This window comes from Siniperca chuatsi, linkage group LG15 (assembly GCF_020085105.1).
Source record: "Siniperca chuatsi isolate FFG_IHB_CAS linkage group LG15, ASM2008510v1, whole genome shotgun sequence".
NCBI lineage: Eukaryota > Metazoa > Chordata > Actinopteri > Centrarchiformes > Sinipercidae > Siniperca > Siniperca chuatsi.
The window spans coordinates 18671912-18696095 of record NC_058056.1 but is presented as its reverse complement, the minus strand read 5'-3'; the positions used below and the strand labels follow the sequence as shown (position 1 = coordinate 18696095).

At 39.2% G+C, this 24184-nt stretch overlaps 1 protein-coding gene across 7 annotated transcripts in view; it reads left to right on the top strand.

Annotated features, from left to right (window-relative positions):
- Positions 1–10268: 10268 nt before the first annotated feature.
- stxbp6 (syntaxin binding protein 6 (amisyn)) overlaps positions 10269–24184 on the top strand; it is a 151732-nt gene continuing 137816 nt past the window's right edge. For 3 of the 7 annotated variants that reach the window (XM_044167208.1, XM_044167212.1, XM_044167214.1), the window contains exons 1-2: positions 10270–10632; positions 21108–21328. In XM_044167208.1, the coding sequence (XP_044023143.1) occupies positions 21175–21328 (154 nt within the window). In that variant the 5' untranslated portion in view covers positions 10270–10632; positions 21108–21174. Of the gene's footprint in view, positions 10633–21107; positions 21329–24184 lie in introns of all 7 variants that reach the window. The other 4 variants (XM_044167211.1, XM_044167209.1, XM_044167213.1 and 1 more) reach the window with 3 other exon arrangements.

Here is a 24184-nt window from a genome sequence, read left to right as displayed (position 1 = left end):
CCTTTTTCATTCAGTGTTAGTAATATTATGCATTGCAATCAAAAACTACGGTAGGTTAACAAACTAATCTTCTCTGGTTGGTGCGATAAAAACTTGCAGACTCTTCAGCCTTGATGACACATTTTTTTAAACTGAAAATGTACATCTGGCCTGCTACTGTGCACATTTCATCTTAAAATTTAGTTTTACGGTAGACTCTGGCAATCAACCCAAAAGTATTGTATCATTAATAGCTGACACTACATTTCAACAGCCGGTGAGCTTGTATCCACCCTCTAGTCAATTATGAAATTACATGAGGTGTGCAGCGTTCCAATGGGAACAATGAATTGTATTTTGCAAGAACATCCTGTTCTTGTGGAAGATGGGTCTCAATCCAACACTTAAACCGGCCACTCTGACAGCAGTAACTCCCAAGAAGGCTTCTGAAGCACACAGCAAATCAAGACTCAATTGTAGATGGGATTTAGAAGTGGAAGCGTTCCTTTCTGTAACTATTCTCTTGCCTTTCTCTACGGCCCCTGATGTTCCCCATATAGCCCATAATCGTGGGATCTGGCCCATTGTGTTTACAGTGTGTGTGGGAAGTAAAGACGTCTCAATGAAGGCTCCAGCTAGTGACGTGGAATTCCTGAGACCCCTTGGGAGGACGGGGTGGATGATGGCATTGATGTGACAGAAAAGAAACCCGGGAGGAGACTTGAATCAGAAATATCAGAATCAGAAATACTTTATTGATCCCCGAGGGGAAACTCTTTCGATGACATTTATAGATTATGCTGCATACAAACAATTAAAATGCAGGAATTCAAAACAAAAGAAGTAACACAATACAGGGAGCAAAGTAGCACTTGTTGCCATTCAACACAGCAGCTTCCTGGTTGAACCAAGTGCATAGTTCAGTTTCAAGAAAGTACTGCTCTGCTTTCCTCATTCCTGAAGTTTACCGCCCATTAAAGTCATTGTTAATGTCACAGGGATCTCTCTCTAGGAAAGTGTTTCTGACATTCACCCCTTTCGCCTGCAGTGAATGGAGTGCTATAGATAATGTCAGCCATGACAGCAGATGTGCTGGTTTCAGGTAAGCCTTGAAATTTCCTTGAAGAAAACTCTCTCTTTCTCTTCAGACCAGTTTTGACCTTGTCTAGATCAATTGGTTTTTATTCTCTTTTTCTAACAGCTGTCACCAACTGTCAAGAGGTAATTATCAGAGTACATTTCATGGTGGCTGGAGGTTAAAATACATGCTGCCACGATGATAGAAAGTGAGGAGATCTTGCAGGTTTACATGCATGGCCATTTGAGGATAAATCCTACTGACTTCCATAATCCCCTGACTTTTCATCAAGTGCCTCCAGCAGGTGGACATTTTTTGTTTTTATTGACATGTCTTAACTCTTTTATGGATTGTCATGACATTTTGCACAGACATTCATATTCCCCAGAAGATGTATCCTATTGACGTTAGTGATCCCTGACTTTTCATCTAGTGCCATCAGCAGGTTGAAGTTTTCAGTTATCCAGTGAAATATCTCATCATGTACTTGATGGATTGGCACCAAATTTTGTACAGACATCCATGGTCCCCAGATGATAAATCCTAAAGTCTTTGGTGGACCCCTGACTTTGCCTCCAGCACCACTATTAGGTGTTGTGTGAAATGCCTCTACATTGGATGGATCACCATGACATTTGGTACAGACATTCATGTTCCCCTCAAGATGAATTCTAATGACTTTGGTTATCCCCTGAGTTTTCATCTATCAATTTGGCCAATACTTTGGTTTATAACCAAATACCTGTAAAACTAATGACAATACAGCCTCGGCTGTACTTTGTGTTTAGTGCTAATAAGCAAATATTAGCATGCTAACATGCTAAACTAAGATGGCGAACATGGTAAACATTAAACCTGTTAAACATCACTATATTAGCATTGTCATTGCGAACATGTTAGCATGCTCATTTTAGAATTTAGTTCAAAGTACAGCCTCACAGAGCCGCTAGCTGAAAATAACATACTTTATCTACATATTTTTCTTAACCAATGTCATAATTTAATTTTGCAAAGTGAATGTTTTTTCAGCATAATTGAGAGCCTTGGATATTTTGGTTTGTAAATCACAACAAATGGCATAAACTTTAATCACTAAGTAGTCTAGTTACCAGTGTGTGTGCTGCATTAATTCCCTTATGTGATTTTTGCAAGCCAAACCATTTTGGAAGCCTACACTGCACATCAACAGTATTAAACTTTCCTCTTTGCTGGAAAAATGTATGCAATACTCAGGAAACTAAAAAAGGAAATTAAAAGGCATGTAAACAATGTAGGATTTGTTATTTTTTCCAGTCCCATTTCTTTTCAGAACTTTCAATATCACTACACACAGTTTGGCTTGACCTCTTGGAGTCACATAATAAAGCATAATGAATCCACCCCAAAAGAGAACTCACATATGTTATTCCCATTATCTTGGACAGTTACGTCTAGATATGTTTCCATGGAAAAGCCCCGGTCTGGGCTAAACAATCAAGAGTGCCAAGACTCTTATCTTGATGTCATCAATTACGCTTTGGTGCTGCTAAACTGAGTTTAAAGGCTCTAGAGAACATATGCTCTAGTCAAAGCTCTTTGTGGTTCAAAGGCTAAAACATCAATTTTATAAGCTCTCAAAATCATGTTTTTGCTATCAATTAATCCATGTGAAGATTGTCAGATTGGTGTATTCTAGCTGTTAACAGACATAACAGGCCTTTCAGATACCTTGGGGAGATTCTATTTCAGGGAAATTTTATGGAAAGAAGTTACATATTGGTCATTGTCCTGAAGTCTTTGTCGCTGACTCATACACTAGAAGTTGCTTCATTTATTGCTACAAAAGAGATGATCCATCTCCTGTTCTTGTCTTAATAGGAACATGAAAACAGTCTTACCCATAAACAACATTTGACACCACTACATTTCATCTGTTGGAGGATTACCTCAGGTCATCCACCTTGTTAGTCTTGCCTTGAAGTCCAGGACATCACGCATGCAGTTGCAGAAATTATAAGCATATCATTAAAGTCTCAGAGCTGATCCAGAGGGTGTCCTCTCAGCTGGTGAGGTCATGTCAAGTGGTGTTTATAGAGATGAGATGGGCCTGTTGTGAGCCAAGATGCTTGCATCATCGCTTTCTGCAGCACACAAGAATTTTACGGTCATGCATACATACAGTACACAAGTATTTGAATCCTCTCTCGGGCTATTTGCTGTGGGAGTCTTTTCTAAAGTAATCCACTTCTCCCCCAGGGACTTTTTGGCTTTAAGCACTGTTGCACAAAATTGGGTAATTTGCATCGCCTTGCTTACTTAAACCTGTTTTGTTTGGCTAAATCTTGTTTTTCAGCCGAGTTAATGCAACTGAAAGGGCTGTCGTTGTTAGGGAATACATTTGGAACAAACAGACAAGTGTCGGATTCCTTTGTTTTTTCCTTTTTGTGGTAGTGGAAGAACCTGTCTTTGCCTGGGGCATGATGGGAGCGTAAGTCTGCTGACTTGTCTGACAAGCAAGAAACAGAGGGATCCTGAGAGATATTTTATAACAATCATTAACACTGCAAGAATCAATAGGAATCTTGCTTTTGAAAAATGTAAGAAAAATAAAGTGAATAGAGAGGCTCAAATGGGACACTGGGGACATATTGTTTCAACAAAGGCATTTTATTATGAATGAACTATGCCTCGGTATAACACATTGAGATAATTCATGTGTTTTTAAATTGATCCTCTCGGTTCAATAGTATTAAAAAGGTCTCTGATGCCATCACCTTTTAGGACCTCATTGGTTCTCTCTCTTCATTTACATCCCCCTTTTTATTACCTATTTGCCTCAATTGTTCCCAGATATCAAGACATGAGAAATACGTCTGTGTTAAAAAGCATCAGTGCCCATCCCTGTACCTCCACATTATCTCCCTGTGGCGTTATGGCCATGACAGCGTCTCCAGGTGACACCACTTGTCCTGCCGACAATAAAAGACCAAATTAAACTTACAAAATGAAATTGGATCATTGGCTCCTTGTGTTACCCAGAGGGCTCTGCTCATTGATCGGCTAAATTGGCTGATTGTGACTGTTTTCTGGCAGGATAGGATCAGAGAGAGGACTCAGACAGACAAGGCCAGGGACAGACTGAATGAAACCTTAAACTGAATAAACTAAGGCAGAAAGTAAAAAGACTTTTTATGTATGAGTTGCTATACTGTAAAAACACTATCAAATGTGTCAACTGGTATACTGGCATGCTATGGATCCCAACATTTGCAATGCTGTATTTACAGATGAAGATATGGGGTGTATAAGATACATAATGAGTCATATTGAAGGACTTCTTCAATATAATGTGGAATGAGAGACTCCAATGAGGCTTTTTAGATGCCTGAATAATTCATAATGACCAAGGTGACGTAGTGTATTGAAGAATACCACACACAACCACAGTAGCCACACACACTTCACATACCCATCATTCAACTGTCTGACTGCCATGATGGAGATGGATCTAGTTTGTGGTGTTTAATGGTGTGTGGCTCCATTACAGAGTCTTTTGCCCAGTTGAGTTGCTCTGAAATCTGACTTCAGCACACCCCCAGAGTATTAACTTTGATTCAGGATGGGTTCTCCTTCTGAAAATCCTGCTTTCACTCCTGAGTTAAGCTGCTGCTTGTGGGTAAAGTGAGATGAAATATTTCTCTAGTGTTGGCACGATGCGTGATAGCAAGCAAGGGAAAATAAAGAAGACTGACTGAAACACATCTCACAGTTAGGAAGTGTTTTGCATTCCACTTTGTATTTCCTTTGTACTCTGTTGTGAAGCACCTGTAGTCTTAGAATAAACTGTTTCAGGGTTTACTATGCAATTACTATTCCCACTTTAATTTTGTTCTTATTCATAACACCCCTGATGTAGAAAATGAGCAATTACAATCAACAACATTGATGTAATGTTAATTGCATCAACACTGCTTTCATATTGTAATGCCAATCTGAAATGAAAAATGCAAAATAAAGCTATTTCTAACCTTGACACATGTTCTGGTATCTTTTGCACATTTGCACAAAGTCTACTGATCTTCATTGGCTTTATGGTTGAGGTGATACAATATGTCTATCCATTGTTCTAAAAATTGAGGGGAAAAGGGAGAAGAATGATTTAAGATAAAGAAAAGACATCTCACTGTAGGTTAAAAAGTGGAGTCTTGTTCAACCAGTTCTGTTAAAGGCAAACAGAATAAAATTGAAAGATTAGTGAGACCTCCCTCAGACCAACAGTCTGAATTTAATTAGATATTGATTTTTTTATATTAAAACTAAATGTGTGATTGATTGAGGACCTGGCTCTTATTAGTAATGCAGAATTCAAAACAGGGATTCAAAGCAAATTTCTTTTATAAAGTGACAAAGCAGCCATGATTGATCCGAGTATGAAAGTCATTACTTGCGGCTGGCCGGGCATTTAGATGATGGATGATTGATATTTGCTGCAAATTTAATTAAAGTGGCTGTCTTTGGCAAAGGAATATTCCAATGACTGGGTCCCAAAATTCACACTTAAGAAAGCAAAACTGTTGACAAAAATGATGTCAGGGTAAGCAGTTATATGAATAGTTGTTGGGATCATTTTAAAGAAGTGACAGGTCTTTCTGTTCCAGCAGTGCCTGAAAGGCCATGTGGATAATTCCTATAATCCGACAGATCTTCTGGTCAAATCACATGAAGCCTTTTGACAGCCATTGTCCTAGAATGACTCACTGTAAAAGGAATACAGATATGTCTTAGAAAGTGCATAATGGCCATAAAAGGTTGTTCTGCTCAACACAGAGTTCTGAGTGAAAGCGGGCAGACAAAATAGTAATGCAAGAAAATGTCTTAAAAACACCACACAGTCAGCGTCATGACATAAATTGGGTTTTTGTGTGTCTAATGTGATAATGTGATACTAGATATTTTCTTATTTCACCCCACTTAAAGATTATCAGAGTGGATTGTTACACTTGACCTGGTTCGATAATGTGAAATGTGCAGCAAAGAGTACACACAGACTTATTTCCTCACTTGACAAGTGAAACCTAAACAAGAGGTTTCAGACGCCCCCTCCCCATATAAACACATAGTCCACTTCCCTGAATGCGGCGAGTTCCATGAAGTTACCAAGAACCACAAAACTATAACAGGCACTGTTTGATATTCTCTGCTTGGAACAAAGACATCAAATCTCAAAGGAAAGCATGCAACAACTTACACACACTCACACTTTTTGAAGTAATGTATGCATGTCAGCTTGACCACAATAAGACATGTTTTTCTCTCTAGTGAGCTCTCGTGCAGCTCTGTAACCAGTGTCTGATGTGTGTATTTCATGCCTCTCACTGTGAAGAGTAAACAACAAACCACATGATTTCAGTGTTTGATTAGTACAGCAAACAGTCAGAGAAAGAAAAAAACAGAGACTAATAGAGAGTGTATTGGGGAGTGTGTGAGTATATAGCAGCCAGTTGGCCATGTGGGGAGGCCGCACCGTTCCATTCCTCTATCGTCACATCTCCATGTTTACCCTACTCACCACGGGGACTGAGGCACCTCGTTCTCCCTAATCCAGCCAGCCCGCACAGCTCCTCGTCTAACGTCACAGGCTGTTTATGTTTTCCAGGATTTTTGGGAGGGGGGATAGATGATGTGCAGAGAGAGGGGAAAAAGGGATGGAGCCAAGGGAGAAGGAATGCCAGGTAGAGCTCTGACAGTTGCTTCTGCCTCCCGTGGGAGTGCTTTTGATGGAAAAAGTACTGATTGTACTCAAGGAGAGGGAGCGTCACTGATTAACATCTCAGCCCCATGGATTCTTTGGCGGGTCCATCATTACAAACTCATGTTATGAAGACGATCTTTACTCAAACCCATACAAGCTCTTTCTCAATTCCAGACAAGATTCCAAGGTTTTGAATGATGCCAATTACGTCTAAATATGTATAAAGTGATGCAGAAGGCATCCATAATTTTCCATTTCATGTAAAGGGGCAGCCATAAAAAGAGGCAACTTGGATATAAATATTTTACAGACTGTAAGTGTGAAATATGTCATCCTGGTTTAAGAATGTGTTTAATATGATGCACAAGTCATTGAATGTTTTCCTCTTCATGTAGTGGTGCAGTGGAGTGATGAAGCACTGCAACAAGCAGGCACAGAACACGATGTTATCAAACAGCAAGAAGAAAATTCTTTAATGCTACTTAATGGAAAGTCAAAGGGGAATATTACGAACATTATTTTTAAGTGGATAAACTGCACAGCTGCTCCAGAAACTTACTCATGTAAAACTAAATAAATAACTCCTTCTAAATTCCACTAAACATTGAACCAGTCTGTAATTTTGGTATGGTGCTGAAAGAAAAGACAGTAGTTAGTACTGCTTTGTAAAAGTGAGTTCACACTAGTTTATAGTGTACTGTATAAAATATTCAAGGAAATTCACCAGAATAGCTGTGCTTCGTTACTTTTCCACCACCATTCCCTTCCCACAGATTCCTGTCCTATAACACATCGCGGAAACTTTGAGCCACGTGAGCAAAACCAGAAGGATGTTTCAGTCTCTGTGGTGTGTCGTGCATCCAAAAGCTAACCTCAGCATTGAATTGAGCAATGAGCAGTGTCAAGCTTTCAACATATTTGTTGGGCAATCATTCTTCAGACACTTATTGAGACTGGTAGTGCTGTACAAAAAACCTTGACTTTGGTTCAGTGTTTTGTCTCTTTTATCAGAAGAAATCACCAGCCAGTGTTTCCCCAGAGAGACTCAGCTGTCTGAATTCCCAAACTCACCAGCAGGAAACAGCAAATGCCCTTTTAACCCTCTCTGCTTGTGTGCATCTGTGTGGTTGTGCATGTATGCATCATTTTCCCCCCTCTGGCCACTGTCTATTTTCCCCTCAACCTGGAAAAAGTGACTCATTACAGTGAAAATGTTTGCTCATGTAGGGGAGCACAGAGGTACAGTTCAGTATTTCTACAGTGTCACTGTCTAGAGAGTGTAGCACTGTATCCAATACCTTCTTGTTGCTGCCCCAATGGCCTTGCAACCATAGCAGCAAAACACTCCACTCAAGATCCAAATTTACACTCAGCAAAAGAGCCTGCGTAAATCAAAGTGCATTGTCTGAAGGTAAGCGTAGAAAAGTAGTCTCAGAAGACTCAGAAAACGTTCTTCAATTCTAAAATGTTGAAATGAACTATGTCCACATGCTCTACCAGATGGCTGTACAGATCGCTGTAGTGTGGAATCACAGACAAACTGTAATATGATCAAAGACCAAAGAAGCTTGAAGGGCTGGATGAATAAGGAATATTCATATTTGATTATTGGTGTGCCAAGTACAGTTTTGTATGATTTTTTTTTGGCTGCATGGATTATGGAGTAATTTGTCTTGGAGCTTTAGCTGGTAAACAAACTGTATCATAAGTAAAAAACTGAATGACATCTGCCATTAATACATCTGGTCTTATGTGCTCACCATGCCACCTTACAAGGACTTAGGTGTTGCAGCAGATTAGCACAGAAATGCAAAGCCAGACAAATTCCTGCAGTGTTTTCAGTGAAATCAGAAACATTCATATTTGATTACAGGACTGCTGTTTGTAAGCCACAAGATTTGTTTATCCTTCATCATTCATTTAATATCGTGGATTTCTCAATTGACCCACGGACATCTGCTACAGTACAACTGTTCCTCTGCTTATTATGACAAATAATGATGGCTTAAATTCTCATCATTTCCCTCTGCAACATGTTAATGATCAGCTGCAAAGACCCAGAGGCAAAGAAACAGAAGCGCATAAAACTATCTCAGATGAGGCAACGTTGTCCAAGTCAGTTCAAAATGAAGAGAGTGCTTATAAAAGAAGCCAAATCTACCAAGAGAAGAATTATGGCTCTGTAGGGAGTTTGCATGACTCACAACTAGCCAAGCAAAACATTAGACAGACACAATCACACACACACTCACAGACACACACAGTTTCACTGCCGCTGTGTGTATGAATTCCCAGGGAACAGATTTCTGTTGGCGTGGCTGTAGAAACAAAAGATGGTAGTCAACAGCTGCTGGCAGTTTAGGACAGTCCTGAACATTGACACCTCCCCCACATCCAGCAGTGAGCTATTGGAAAATGTTCAAGTAGTGTATGCCTGTCTAAACAAGCAATTCAAAGTAGTTAAGCCACTTTTTTATGGTGACCTTGGGGAATACCCTAGTTACTGTTCATCGAGTCATGTTGTGGGATGCCTACTTTAATCAGAGATATTTAAGGTTTGAGTCACAGAGACAGGGTGATAAAAACTATAAAATATTACTTTTGCCACCATTATAGCCATTTCACAGTATATCATCATAAGGACTTTAAATCACTAGTATGAGGCCAGTAACCTCATCTAGTAGTGTAGGGCTGTCCAAACAAGTAATTCAAAAAAGTTAAGCTACTTTTGTTTCTTATAGTGAACCTGGGAATGTGTTGTTCATTTAGTCATACAGTGGGGAGCCTACTTTAATCAGAGATAATTAAGGTTTGATTCACAGAGACAAAATAATAAAAATCACAACATATTGTTACTTTTCACCAATTTAATTCTATAATATCCCCATAAGGACTCAACATGTCTTTGTTATGAGTCAAATTACCTATAGAATTGTCTAAACAAATAATTCAAATAAGTTAAACTAGGCCTACTTTTTTTAATGTTGACCTTAGGGAATGCCCTAGTTACTGAACATGTTTATCAAGTTATTGTGTGGGGTGGCTACTATAATCAGAAATATTTAAGGTTTGAGTCACAGAGACTAGGTAATAAAAACATAAAAACATATTTTCCCACCATATTAATCCAATAGCTAATATTCCCATAGGGACCGAAAGTGTCACTGTTATATGATAACCTATCAGTTAGTCATATGCCAATTGGGACTTACAGTTGTAATGCAGTTTATGTGATGTTTGGTGTCCTTGTAAATGTGCTATTTTTTATAAAGAAAATAGTCTCTTTAAATATAATTGCTTTGAGTTTTGAGTCTAAAAACTCAACCAGGCTGCTATTAAAACGTCACAGATGGAAAATTGTGCTAAAAATGTTTTATAACTTTACTATAGCCCATAAACACCCATTCAAAGGCTCCATTTATACCATTTAGCTTGGGTATTTTCTTCTTCGCATCTTCGCACTTCAAAGAGACTCCCAAAACACGCAGATGTGAAATGTAGCCTATGCTACGTGGTAGAGTGACACTGTACGTGATTGGCGGGAGGGATCTGTGTGTCTGGGAACCTGCTGCTGGTTTCCTATACACACTCAACCACAGTCACAGTGGTCTCTCCGCTGAAACGGCAGCAGGGAAAACAAACTCTCCTCCCGCCGCTTAGAAACCAAAACTGTCTTAGAAGTGAGGTCGACGCGATGTTAAACACGACATGCTACCGTTTTGTCTGAGAAGACAGTTAACAATAAGAAAGAGACTGCTGAAAGTGGGTGAACTGTGACAACAGCTGGAGAAACTAACCGAAGGATTTGTGGACTGCACGTGAAAAGCAACGCTGAAACACATCGGTAAGTAACATTAACTCCAGACTGTACTTCTGTTTTAGAAAATTGAATGTACACATTAATAGTTTTCCGCCTGGAAGAAGTTTAATTGATGTTTTGTACCCACGTAGGAACTGTTGTTTTCGCGTTATTGATTAACGATTGGCATTTATACTGCGTCAACTACCTTTCAGCCACTTTGCGGTGGAATCAGAACAAGTGTGTGCGCGCGTTTAGCTCATTAACTGTTAGTGCACGTGCGGTTGTTGTACTATACAACTTAACGTAACCTAATGTGCTTTTTTTTCAGAATTTCTGAACTAAGTGTTGTTTTATGAATGTTTCTACTGGGCTTTCGGAAACAAACTTAGTGATGAAGTACTCTTGCCTTTGCTTTGACAAAATTAAGATAATTCAAGTTAATTTGCTGTACAAAAATGGTCATTTTTGTGTGGTGTTTATGGAGGTGAAAACGCGCCTCCTTGAGGCTGTGGTCACGGTATTGAAAAGAAAACTAAAATGCATTCTTGTGTCAAGACCATAAATCGTCCAATATTTGATCAGGACAAGTTTGGCCCCCGTCCTACAGGACGCAGCTTACCATCAATACTCAGCTATTCAAGTTGGACAACACCCAGATTCACTTGTTCGGGCTAACAGGAATTTCTCTGAATTTGGGTGTTGTCCAACTTGAAGAGCTGAGTATTATGATTGTAGTCTGCGCTTCTCTATCATCAGTCTGTTTGCTTATAAAGCAACATGAGACACGTCTTTCATATGATCAATATTAACTTATAAGATCATAAAATCCTAACTTAATGTCACAAAATATTATGTCACATTTTAAAGCTCTAAAGAAATATGATGATGGTGGTTTGTGCTGGTGCTAATGAACCATTTGGAGTGTAGTGTTAATCATCCCTGATGCTGGTGTTTTCTCCAGCAGAAATAATCAATATATTTGACATTAAATCTTGAATGTTAAATACACCATTTGGATCATCATTGGCAGTTGATTTTCTCTTAGTGTAACAACACTTAGCAGTTATATTACCAGGCTGAAAACAGGGTTTTGGTGTTGTGTTTTGGAATAAATGTTTGGTGTACTTACTTGTGTGTGCTAAAGCAGACCTGGCCCAAGGCAGCTGCTTAGCCACCTAGGGGCCCAAAAATAAGCAAATTGCAAGTTAATGTTATCAGGTAAAACCCTTGCATTTCCAAAATGTTCTTTTCGTAAACATCCTTGTTTTGGCTGGATGGGATCATCAAAAGTGCTCCCCTCTCGAGAGAATTTCAAACAAACGGCTGTAATTCTCTCCCAAGAATAAAGTGGCCTGCTAATAACAGTAGTAGCATCTCTCAGAATAGCCAGTTATGGGTGCTTACATGGGTTTCCCTGTTCATTATCTGAAAATCAGTTTGATCCATATGCTGAGCACAAACTTTTAAACTGGCAAAAATGAGAATCTCTGTACTGTTCAATAAGACAACCTTATTTCCTGTAATTTATTGTCTTGCCAACGTTGTTATGCACACAGTAAACTATTCAGGCTCAGAGTTACACATGAAAAGACTCTTCATTTGGATTTGGTTTTGAGGAATCCAAATTCCCTGCTGTCTCCAAAACAAAACAAGAAAAAGTGACTGTTTTTCACCTGAGTGTGAAAAATAAAGCGTGAGGAATGTATCTGTGTCAACAAAGAAAACAGTGCTAGATGCTGAATTTGGAGAACAGAATGGTTGAGTTGCAAGTGCAAATATTCCAGTGAAATTCCTGTTAGCCCAAACAAGTGAATTTGGGTGTTGTCCAACTTGAATAGCTGAGTATTATGATTGTAGGCTGCACTTCTGTATCATCAGTCTGTTTGCTCATAAAGCAACATGAGACACTTCTTTCATATGATCAATATTAACTTATAAGATGATAAAATCTTAACTTAATGTCTCAAAACATTATGGTCACATTTTAAAGCTCTAAAATCTGATGATAGTGGTTTGTACTGGTGCTAATGAACCATTTGGAGTGTAGTGTTAATCATCCCTGATGCTGGTGTTTTCTCCAGCAGAAATAATCAATATATTTGACATTAAATCTTTAATGTTAAATACACCATTTGGATCATCATTGGCGGTTGATTTTCTCTTAGTGTAACAACACTTAGCAGTTATATTACCAGGCTGAAAACAGGGTTTTGGTGTTGTGTTTCAGAATAAATGTTTGGTGTACTTACTTGTGTGTGCTAAAGCAGACCTGGCCCAAGGCAGCTGCTTAGAAACCTAGGGGCCCAAAAACAAGCTAATTGCAAATTAATGTTATCAGGTAAAACCCTTCAATTTCCAAAATGTCATCTTTTCAGAAACATCCTTGTTTTGGCTGGATGGGATGGTGTGTTTTTGTTGTTATTATTATTATTATTATTATTATTATTATTATTATTATTATTATTCAAAGGGTCCTTCAAAATATTTGAAAATCACCAAAAATTAGAGAGGCTTGAATCTTCACAATGAGCAAATGAGATGTCCTGTACTTTTAAAAACAACTTTTATTTAACATGTTGTATCTTGGTTTTGATAGAAAAAGAAACCACGTTTACATTTTCTTTCACTAATTGTGTTTCTTCCCCCTTTTTCTTGTAATTTTTAGGCTCGAAAAATGCTTGGGCTAGCTCTTTGCCAAATCCAAAGATAGAAAAAAGCTTGTTGTATTTAAATACCAGTATCTCTGAAGAGCAATTACCACATCAAATGCTGTGTCTCTGTGACAGGTTGGGACCTAGAAGGTTGTTTGACTCAGATTAGCTGTGAGGCTGTGAGAATCCTACCCTTGTGCCTCCCAATGGCATTAACTAACCCACTTTCATTAAGATATTGCTTCCTCCTATGCAAGAGTTCAAAGCTTAATTTGCTCTGGCATGCCATAAAAGATAAGCTTATACCTTTCCCCATACTTCAGTGTCCAATTACAGTCAGCGTAATGTAAACTGTTGAGCTGGCTCCCTCCCTGTGTGTCCACCATCTCAGCTTGTTTTGTTGCCAGAGAGGACAGATATCCTTGAAGGCAGACATAAAGAGCCTTGTTTCTTTAGTGGATAATATAATTAAAAGAGGAACAAAAAACAGCCTGTCAGTGTTTCTGACAAAATGACACTACGATTTGGAGTTCGTAAGGAATCTGAATCACTGACACTGTGGTTGCTCTCCCTGCATTGCAGAAATGATGACACTTCTGTTTTGCAATACCTTTTAATGTAGAAGTAGTTAAGTTAGACACAAGGCTGGTGATGTTTTTTGACAGTTTACCTTTAGAATTTTTGCTGATTTTGCTCCAAGTATGTTATCCAAATCTATTATTCTAGCAATGTACACAGACACAGTGCTGTTGCTTTTATCTTATCCTTATGCAAACTAATTGTACATTCACTTTTGTATTGTCAATGCCTCAAACCATTACCCCAGTATATAATGGGAGTCATTGTGGTAATGATCCCTGAAGTTGTATTTGAGACATCTATTTGTAAGTGCTCTACGTTTGCTTTTCTGCTGTTTACCCACCACTGTTCAGTCCATCCAAAATGTTTTATAATGTGCTGGGCTATAAAGGATGAGGTCTTTTGTGGGCCTGGCATGTCATTCATTGACTCATGGTTAGCCCATGCCCTCCTGGCACAATGGATGGATGGGTCCTTCCATATCTTTCCTTTTTTGGGGAAAAGAGTATGGTCCTATTCAGCCTGCTGCTTTGATGGAGAGCTATTCTTTTTTGTGATCCATGGTCTCTATTATTTTATAACATAAAATAGACATCAGCAGGATGTGCAGTATCTTCTTCTTCTTGTGTACATTGTCATTTACTTTTTGTCCCACAGTATACACTGTACATTGGTTGTCACACACTGTGAAGGAAAGAAACCTTACATTAAAGACACAAGTTACTGTGGCAGGATGAAAAAGATTAATGAAATTATGAGAAGGATCTTAAGCCAAAAATGGTTTTGATCCTCTTCTCTTTCATGCTCCTCATCCAAAGTGCTCCCCTCTTTGATAACATTTCAGACAAACTGTTGTTTTATGAATGTTTCTATTGGGCATTCGGAAGCAAACTTAGTGATGAAGTGCCCTTGCCTTTGCTTTGACAAAATTAAGATAATTCAAGTTAATTGCGTTGCAACACTGCTTGTCATTTCTGTTGAGAGAGTTTGAGATAACTTAGAAATCCTGGTGATATTGTTTAGGATTGTAGTTTCCACTGCATTAGCCCTCTGAACTTTTACTTGTTTTCAAACCCTGTCTTTACATACTACAACAGCATAGCAGATTTGACTAAATCAAGCATATTTGGCATGCACATCGATTTGGTTCTGATGGAGGGATTTGGTCTTAGATCTCAAAACTTGGACAGCTAAATCAGGCCTGAAGTCTTGAATAAGCTGTCCTACCCTTGAGCTTGTTTTTGACTTAGTATTAACAAAAAACTGCAACTGCTGTTCTGTTGTGCACACTCTACAAGGTTATTTCAGAGAAAAAAATCTTTGACTTAATGTTTCACAATCCAGCCTCAAAGTAGAGCAACCTCAGAGAGAGAGAGAGTGCTGTTCGATTCCCCAAGTGCAGTTTTGGAGTAGTGAATTGTAGAAATACTGCTCTTTAATGTCTTAAGAAATACCAGAGAGTTTTTCCTCAGCATGAACTGGAATGTGTAGTTGTACAACATAAAAATTCTTGCCATTATTGGCCCTTATAAACCAACATGATACTTGTAAGTGACGTGTGACTGAAACCTTTTTACTGCGACTAAGACTTGAGTTTTGTCTGTTATTTGGTGCTCTAAAGTAGGATTAGATTTTGATACATCACAGTCTGACGTTGAATAAAAAATAGCAGGGTAGACTGTGTAATATCTCAATTATTTCATGAGAGGTAACATTCACCATCTATTCATGTGGCAATATTGGATACCACTCATTCAAAGTGACACTGCCGTGTGACGTCACTCTCTAAGGATGTAATCTATGAAGATGTGTGCACTGTGGGAGTTTTTTCTGTAAAATCAAGGCCTTGTACAGAGCCATGAGACAACATGAAAGACATGCATCAGAGGCTGCAGATGAGGCAAAGTGTTTTATTTCTTTCATACATCTTTGGGAGCACAGTGTGGAGTGAAAGAGACTACTTTGTCTCTTTCCAAAGTCACTCAAATGTGAGTGGAAGGAGTGGATACAGGGGATGAATTTCTTCTAGAGGAGGATTATATTATCTGATTGCATTGGTTATCTTGCCAGATATCATTATGTTCCAAATTTTGCAATGTAGTTCTTTTGTACATCATACTTCAGCTAAGGGATTGTCTATACTCCAGCTACAAGTGATATCTCTAACATTGCTTTCCCTCTTGATCTCTGCTGTTGGTAGCCTGACTGTAATTGTTGCTGTCTTATGCGCAAGCAAAAAATGCTTGTTGACACACCAGTGCAGTGCACCTGTATGTGTTTGCTGCACGTGCATATTTTAAGCATACCATTGCCTCTGTCTCTCAAATACTGCACATGGGACTCCAGAAATAGAAGAGGTGAAGTCACTCCCCTTCCGGTGGACCACCATGGGACCTTATTTCAAAAGAAATATGTACCGTAGTCAGTGGCGAGAGACAAATCATTTTTTGATCCTGTTTGAATTGTGCCATGAATTACACATATAATATTTGTCAATTTAAAAGATAATTTTGCATGTAAAGAAAGTTGCAGTTTGTCGTAAAACTGTTGAAGTATAAGACTGTATTTAGAAAGACTGGAAGACTGTTCCAGTGGCTTTGAGCGTAGCGGCTGAACGCAGCATCTCCAAATGTTTTTGTTTTGGCTTTTGGAATAGCTAAAAGAGAATAACTGGAGAATCTGAGGGGCCTTCCTGGTTCATAAACTGAAAGCATTTCGGAGAGGTAGTCTGGTGCAAGGGCCATGTATTGCCTTATAAAATAATTTTAAAATCATTACAAAAACTAACAGGTAACCAGTGTAAAGACTTTAAAATAGGTGTAATGTGTGCTCTCCTTTTGGTCTTAGTCAGCACTCGTGCAGCAGAATTTTTAATTAATTGTAGCTGATTTATTGTATTCTTTGGTAGACCAGAATGGAAAGCATTACAGTAGTCTAGCGTGCAAGTTATAAAAGCGTGCATCACTCTCTCTGTTGCGCAGAGAGAGAAATGGCTTCACCTGGGAGATGTTCTTCAAATGAAAAACTGCTGTTTTTGAGACTCCCTGCACATGAGCCTTGAAATTGAAATCAGAGTCAAAAATCACTTCTAGGTTTCTTGCTTCTTGGCTTGGGATGAGTTCTAGTGTATTTAGTTTGGAGGCCATTTTCTCTCTTTGAGCCTTTGAACCAATTATCAGTACTTCTGTTTTATCCTGGTTGAGCTGTAAAACATTCTGTGACACCCAGGCCTTTATATCTAAAATGGAGTTATAGTGAGTCAGTCGGCGTGGTGTCATCAGGAGACACAGCCACATAGAGCTGAGTGTCATCAGCATAGCTGTGGAAAGGGATGCCATGCCTCCTGATGACATTGCCCAGGGGTAGCATGTACAAATTAAAAAGTAACATTCCTAAAATTGATCCTTGTGTTACCCCACAGGTAAACTCATAGCGTTTCGATGAGTGCTCATCTATAGATACAAAACATTTTCTTCTGTAAGATATGAGGTAAACCAGTTAAAAGCAATTCCAGACAGGCTAACATGCTCACTTAATTTATTTAAAAGAATCTGGTGGTCCATAGTATCAAAGGCAGCACTCAGGTCAAGTAGCCCCAGAACTGAAGGCTTGTTGTGGTCAAGATTTGTTCTGATATTGTTCACTACTTTAAGCAGGGTTGTCTCTGTGCTGTGATGTGTCCTAAAACCTTATTGAAACATTTCCAATTTAGTGTTTGAGTTTGAAAAGGTACTTTTTTTAAAAACTAGTTTCTCTAAGATTTTACTTAAAAATGTGAGATTTGAAATTGGTCTAAAGTTGCTGGGTGTTAAAATATACAGGTTCCCTTTCTTTAAAATAAGTTTTACTAAAGCAGTTTTAAAATCAGTGGGGAAGACACCAAGCTGTAGGGAGTGATTTATGGCAAGGATGTCTTCAGATACAGAATTAAAAATAGTTTTAAAAAAGGAAGTAGGAATCGGGTCAAGGGAACACCCATGCTTTCTTAAAGTAATTACTAAATAATACCTTATAAGATAATCCACTGCAAATATAAATAACTGGAAAATATATACAGCTCCTTTGCTTCACATTGTGTCAAACAAATAACAACATATATACAGTGAAGAATAGAAATGAGGCCCCTTTTCCTGAGAGATCTGCTTTTCTGACCTGCCCTTTTTCTAGATCTCTGTGTTTGCTGTCAATTTCACCTCACTTTACTAGTCCACATCCCCAGCACATTGTGAGCACAGGCTGGAGAGTAGGACTATGTTGATGCTTAAAGAAGCTATGCAGCTAACTCAAAAGACCCTACTCCAATGAGGTCCCAGGAGAGCTGTGAGCACTGACTGAACAAATTTCACATTAACACATTGGGCAAGAGGGGGGACCAAGGGAATGATCAGGAACATTGCTGCTCCTTTGACTGCTTGGCAATACACAGCCACAGTTAATGAAGTGTTTTTGAAAGGGTCTCTGCTTGGAAATGGTGTGATAAGCAGCCTGCAAAATATATATGTCGATTTCACTGCCACAGCAGCTCCTTGGCTCCCTCCAAATCAACTGCTCAGCCCTTCACTGTGAGCATTGCATAAGACTGCTCAAAGTCAAACCAAAAGCAATGCATTGTAGCATGTAGCTGGCTACATTTCACTGCCTCTAGGCTCATGTCTGCCTCGTCCTCCTCCTTGTTTTCTTCCTTGAATCCCCTATCCTCTTATCCCTCCTTCCTGTCATGCTTCAGTGGGCCACCTGAGGGGGGGGAATATGCGCTTTGCCTGGTGACAGCTTGCAGGGAGATGTGGGCAGCCTTCTCAGCTGGAGGAAGTAGAAGAGGGAGCGATGCTACGGATTAGGGCTTCGACGGAGAGGAAGTCCGCTGGGCTGATTTGCTACTAGAGAGCAACAAGACCAGTGACGTCAACAATTAACCTTGATTTTCTGTTATAGTTTTCTTCATTGTACCATCAAGTAATTTTAAATGGAAGGTGACATAAAAGGATAGATACCAAAGGGAAGCGATGAGCTCATTTGGGGCAGTTCCTGTGTATATGTAAATGAGTATGAATATAGATGTGTACAGTATTATGCATGTGTAGGTTGGTTGATGCACGATATATTGACAAATGAATTGTGCAATTGTTTTGGCCCTCAGCAAGGACAAAGTGAGTTGAGTGCAAAACAACTTTGTGCCTTTGATCAAGGGTGTCTTATTTTTATAGCAAAGTGCAGGTCTGTTTCCTGGCTGAAGTGTTGAGAAGTTGGACATATTTTAAATTCCAATGAAAGGCATATTTATTAGCTTCTCTAATTACTCTCCACAAAATCTTTGCCCAGGTTTTTGTTTACTGTGAAGTCTTGCCTTGCTGAAAGAGTGGAGAGAAAGGGAGATGGATAGAAACAGAGGATAATCAAAGAGACCTTAAACTGACGTAAACAGAAACAAGTGCACAAAGCAAAGTTTGTAAATGTAGAACTAACTGGGAGGCTTTCATATGTCTATCATATGTCTATCTGGGCCTTTTTATATGAGATGTACACAATAACGTGAACATCTGTACAACATAATGCAGTATAATATAGCGGCATTGCAGTACATTCTACCTTTGTGAAACCTATAATGTTTTTGTGGGTGTCTGTGTGATGTGTGAATATTTAACTCCTTTTTTTGACCCCCGTACACATTACATGCATTATCCTTGCCTGTAATGCAATTCACCACCATTAAATGCTGTCTCAGAAATGACCATATAGATGAAACACTCAAGAGCTATATGTGGAAGTACTGCATACAGCAGGGCTATTTATTAGAATGCATTATATTGTAGCCATGGTAAGCTTTTATGTTCCACTGCTGTTGAAGTGTTCCTTCTGGCCTGATGTAATCCTGCTTTAACAATGACCACCAGTCAACAATGGCAGCCTTTCAGCCACTAAGTAACTTGTATGTATAATAATCAGTGAATGAAACTTTGACTCCACTTGCTTTTCCTCAGCTGCTAGGCACTCATTTTAAAGCTTGCTGCAACTTTGTGGTCTGTTGTTTATTAGCAAGCCAGTTTAATGAAGGCATTGTTTTGCAGTCTGGCTTGCTTTGCCTCGCAGTAGAGTAATTCATCGACTGGTTGAGACTGACGGATAGATTGGTTCATCAGCGTGGCCTGTGTGGTATGTGATTGTGAATGCTTGTGTGTCTCAAGTGAATGTGTGTGGCTGAGAAAATGATTAAGCTCCATAGTCCTTGTGAGAGCATTTGGACCCAATTAACCCACTTCTTTATGACTGCATCCTGCATTTAAGCACAGTTAGGCCAACTAAGCACAGTTTTCCCTGACAGCATCAGACATACTGTTATGTCTCTTGTGGTATATTCCCAGTCCCCAAGAAATGAATTCACTAGTAGACATTGGCTGGTAATAATAGAAACATGATTGCTGTTCTGTATCAGTGAGACTTACCAGTACTTTTAACAGCTTCAGCTGAAGTCATTTCATCTCTTTGAGTGGCAGTGCTTCCAAGGAGAACATTGGCAAAGCATTTAGAGAGATGGAGCGTGGAGACTGGCTGCAACACAGAGAGACTCAACCATTCTCCCTCTGTCATTACTTTAACGTGCTATACACTCTGAGCAGTAGAGAGTGTACAAATTCAGATTGGTTGTGAATGTGTTCTTTTGGAGACAGGGAAGTGATTGGCCGAGGCTGAGGCTGTGAACACACAAAAGACACAGGCATTTACAATTTTAACTGTTCTTTAACAGACTGATTTCTTCTGCTCAATTCGTGTCACTTCAGCCTCACTGGATTTATCTTTATACAAGGGTTGATTCACCCAAATTACAAAAAACACATTTTCTTACTTATCTCTAGTGCAGTGGTTTCCAATCTTGGGGCAGAAACACCCCAAAGGGTCGCAAGATGGTGGTGACATGATAACTGGAGTAAGAAACAAGAAAAAACTAAATTCTGCCACCACAAAATAGGGCCCTTCACTGTTACATCTCTTTCCAGATTCAGTGTCCTTGTTATCCTAGATAATCCATAGAACACACTGTCAACAGTTTTCATAGGGACTATTTCATTGGACGAAAGAGTTTATCTCAAAACAAGGACAAATAAAACCCCAAGTATCCTATCTGGATGACCAGATACCAGTAGAGGCAAGTGAGAAAGTATGTGTTGTTGTTTTTTTTTTTTTGTCATTGAGGAGAAATTGAGACTTTTGTTTTACTTTAAGTAGTTAGCCTGGTCTATCCTTACTGCTTAATTTACTTTCCCATTTTTCTTACTTTCTTCTCCTCTTCAGTAAAGAGTGGATATCGTCCTCTCCACTTTAACTGTTCGCCAGCTGTTCATTCCTTCCTACTTCGGAGATGAGTGCCAAGTCAGCCATCAACAAGGAGGTTTTCATACCCCATAATGAGAAGATGCTTGCTGCTGTGCAGGTAAAGCGGAGGACCAAGAAGAAGATCCCCTTCCTGGCCACTGGTGGTCAGGGAGACTACATGACCTTCATCTGCCTCTCAGGTCAGAGGACAAATGAAAATCTCTTCTCTTTTCTCGTCTCGTCCTCTCTTTGCTTTGCTTCTCTTCTTGTCAGATATGTTTGTGTTTAAATGGCTTTTCTGTGTTCGTCTGTATATCTCGGTTGTGCTGTTGCGGCCCAAAATCATATTACACGTCTCTCTTAATTCTCCCACTAATGTTCACACTGATGAGCATGTTTATGTTTCTTCTGCCAATAGGATGACATGCTAAATCAGTATACTGCTGGGCTTTAGGTCAATCCTTTTTAAATAGATTAGATTTACACTAAAATGTAATAATTGTTTCACCAGATATTGATATTTATATTATTTTGTTTTGTTCCCCTATTTGAACGTTAGTTGAGATATTGCTTGTTAATTGAATTAGACATGCATATTATTCATGAGGAGAATAGCTAGAGCCTATTAATTTCAGTGCCAGCAGAACTGCTTATGAAGATCAATGACATTTCTTAATCCTACCATTTTAATGTGTATTAAACTCTGCTTTGGCAGCGGCAGATCACATAACTAAAGGTTCAAAGTTACTTAATGGTGATTAGGAGGAATTTTAAAGTATACAGTATCAATACAGCACAAAGGCCAGTACAGTCTCTTTTTAGCAAGACACTATATCCACCATACCAGCTCTCTTTATTATCTATTAACCAAATGATTTTAAAAAATTACTCCGCCCATCGTAATTTCCCAGGACACATTTTTGCTTGGTAATTGTGACGCCTAGGGGTTTAAGGTGCTGACCATGAATTGCAGTGTCCCTGGTTTGTGTCTGGCAGGAACTTTTGGTGGATGTCATTCCTAATCTCTTTCTCCTTATTTCTTGGCATCAGTCTACTGTTGACTGTTGACAAAAATGCTTTTTTCCCTCTTTTTTATTTTTTGGGACAATCTTATGGCACTCAACTAATTGATTAATCAAGTAGTTTGTTCATCACTACTTTAGATGACTCTCACCTCATCACATACTGTAGCTAACGTGGACATACAAGATCAAAATCAAACAAAAAATCCCAAGAAATTAGGTAAAACATGAATTTATCTAGAATTGCTCATTCTTTATTTGGTAATTACACACTTAACCTCTGATTGTCTCAGTGGGATTGCCCATTCTTTAACACTTACGCTGTGGTGATGAGGGGTGTGTGTGTGTCCGTGTAACCTGGACAGAAAGACAGAACGACTGAGGCAGGATCAGTCTTATATCCTTGGTGACGCATCAAAGGGTAGCCAATTGAAACTGCCTTAAAGTTGCATTCTTACTTTATTTACTTTTTATATAACCCAGCTGCATAGGTGCGTCTTTGCTTATTATGAGCAGAGACATCAGGCTATTTCATCCTTGTGCTGAAAAGCCTTTTGTTGATTCAATATCTATCATTTTTAAAGGAGGAACATTTTGTATCCTCTTATCCTTTGAAGTACAATATTCTGTATGTGTGAATGGATGTTGCATAATGTTCTAAAACTAATCTGCTGTTTTGTATCACATGTGGGAGCACAGTAGTGAAGGCCAGCACTGTTACATAGTTCACTTAGTCATGTGGCATTTATTTAAGCCAGCCAAGCATTGTTCTGAGTTTTGTGTGTGTGTGTGTGTTCCTGTGCATGTACTGTATAGCCAAACCATGAGTGTGAAACCAGGCTGTGCCAGTACATTGGAGATACAAGGCTGATGTGTGTCACTTTGAGTGTTCAGCATGTGTGTGAAATCTGTATGTATGTATGTATGTATGTATGTGTGTGTGTGTGAGGGAAGTGAGTCGCTGACAGTCTCATGGCTACAGTAGCAGATAGTGGAGGCCTGAGGGCCATACAGTGGCAGAGTTATGTAATCTGTGGTATGTCACGGCTAAAGGAAGCCTACGAGGAGCTGTACTGTAGAGACAGCCATGGGCACTATGAAACACCAGGCCATCACGATCTGACTGAATACAAGAAAAACAAGATATTCTCTCAATATTTTCAACTAGTATGACTACTGAAAATACCTTACTTGTTTGTTGAACACATGGCTTTTTGTCTTAGGTAGAGATCTACATCTGTCAGTGGAACAGTGCCAGTTTCAGAGCAGTGCTTCTTGTTTCAGAATTACGTGTGCCTCCAGGAAAACAATACTGGATCGGCTCACATAGTTGCAATAGTTGGATAGTGCTTGATGACATGAAAGTACAGGTGTAAATGCACCCAAGACACATTGAGGACGGATTGTGATCGGATTGGCCAAACCACCTCCAGAGGTGGTCAGGGCGGCATTGTGACCACATTGAACACAAGTGTAAATGCAATCGCATTGTCAATCCACAAACGACAACTACGTGGCCGGAAATATGTACAGGTCACAGCAGTCTTTTGCAAATAAAATCAAAAGTTTGATGGCGCATACAGGCAGTGTTGTGCATGAACGGGTTTAAAAAGCGGCTTTCATTGAACATGCTCATGTTTTTGGTGAATGGTGATGTGAAGGTATTTGTGAACATGAACTCATGCACTGTTGTGTTAAACGCAGTATAAACTACTAAAATAACAGAAAGGAGTACACATTATGAAGAAAGGTAACGCATGGAAACAATGCCACCACTTTACCTTTCCGGCGGAGATATTACATCGGTGCACCGCTGCAGAGAGAGGAAAACAAATCATGGTGGAAAGCCAGCTCAGTTATTCTACAGTCTATAATTATAGAGCATCTTTGGCCGGTGCATTAAGTTAAGTAGGAACACCTGCGTGGACACTCTGCGTCTCAGCAGAGAAAAGAGAAGAAAGGAGTGTTCAGCTCGCAGTTTAACCATAAGACTACGAGCCAACAGCTGCAAAGTTCCTCCACCCAAATCAAACA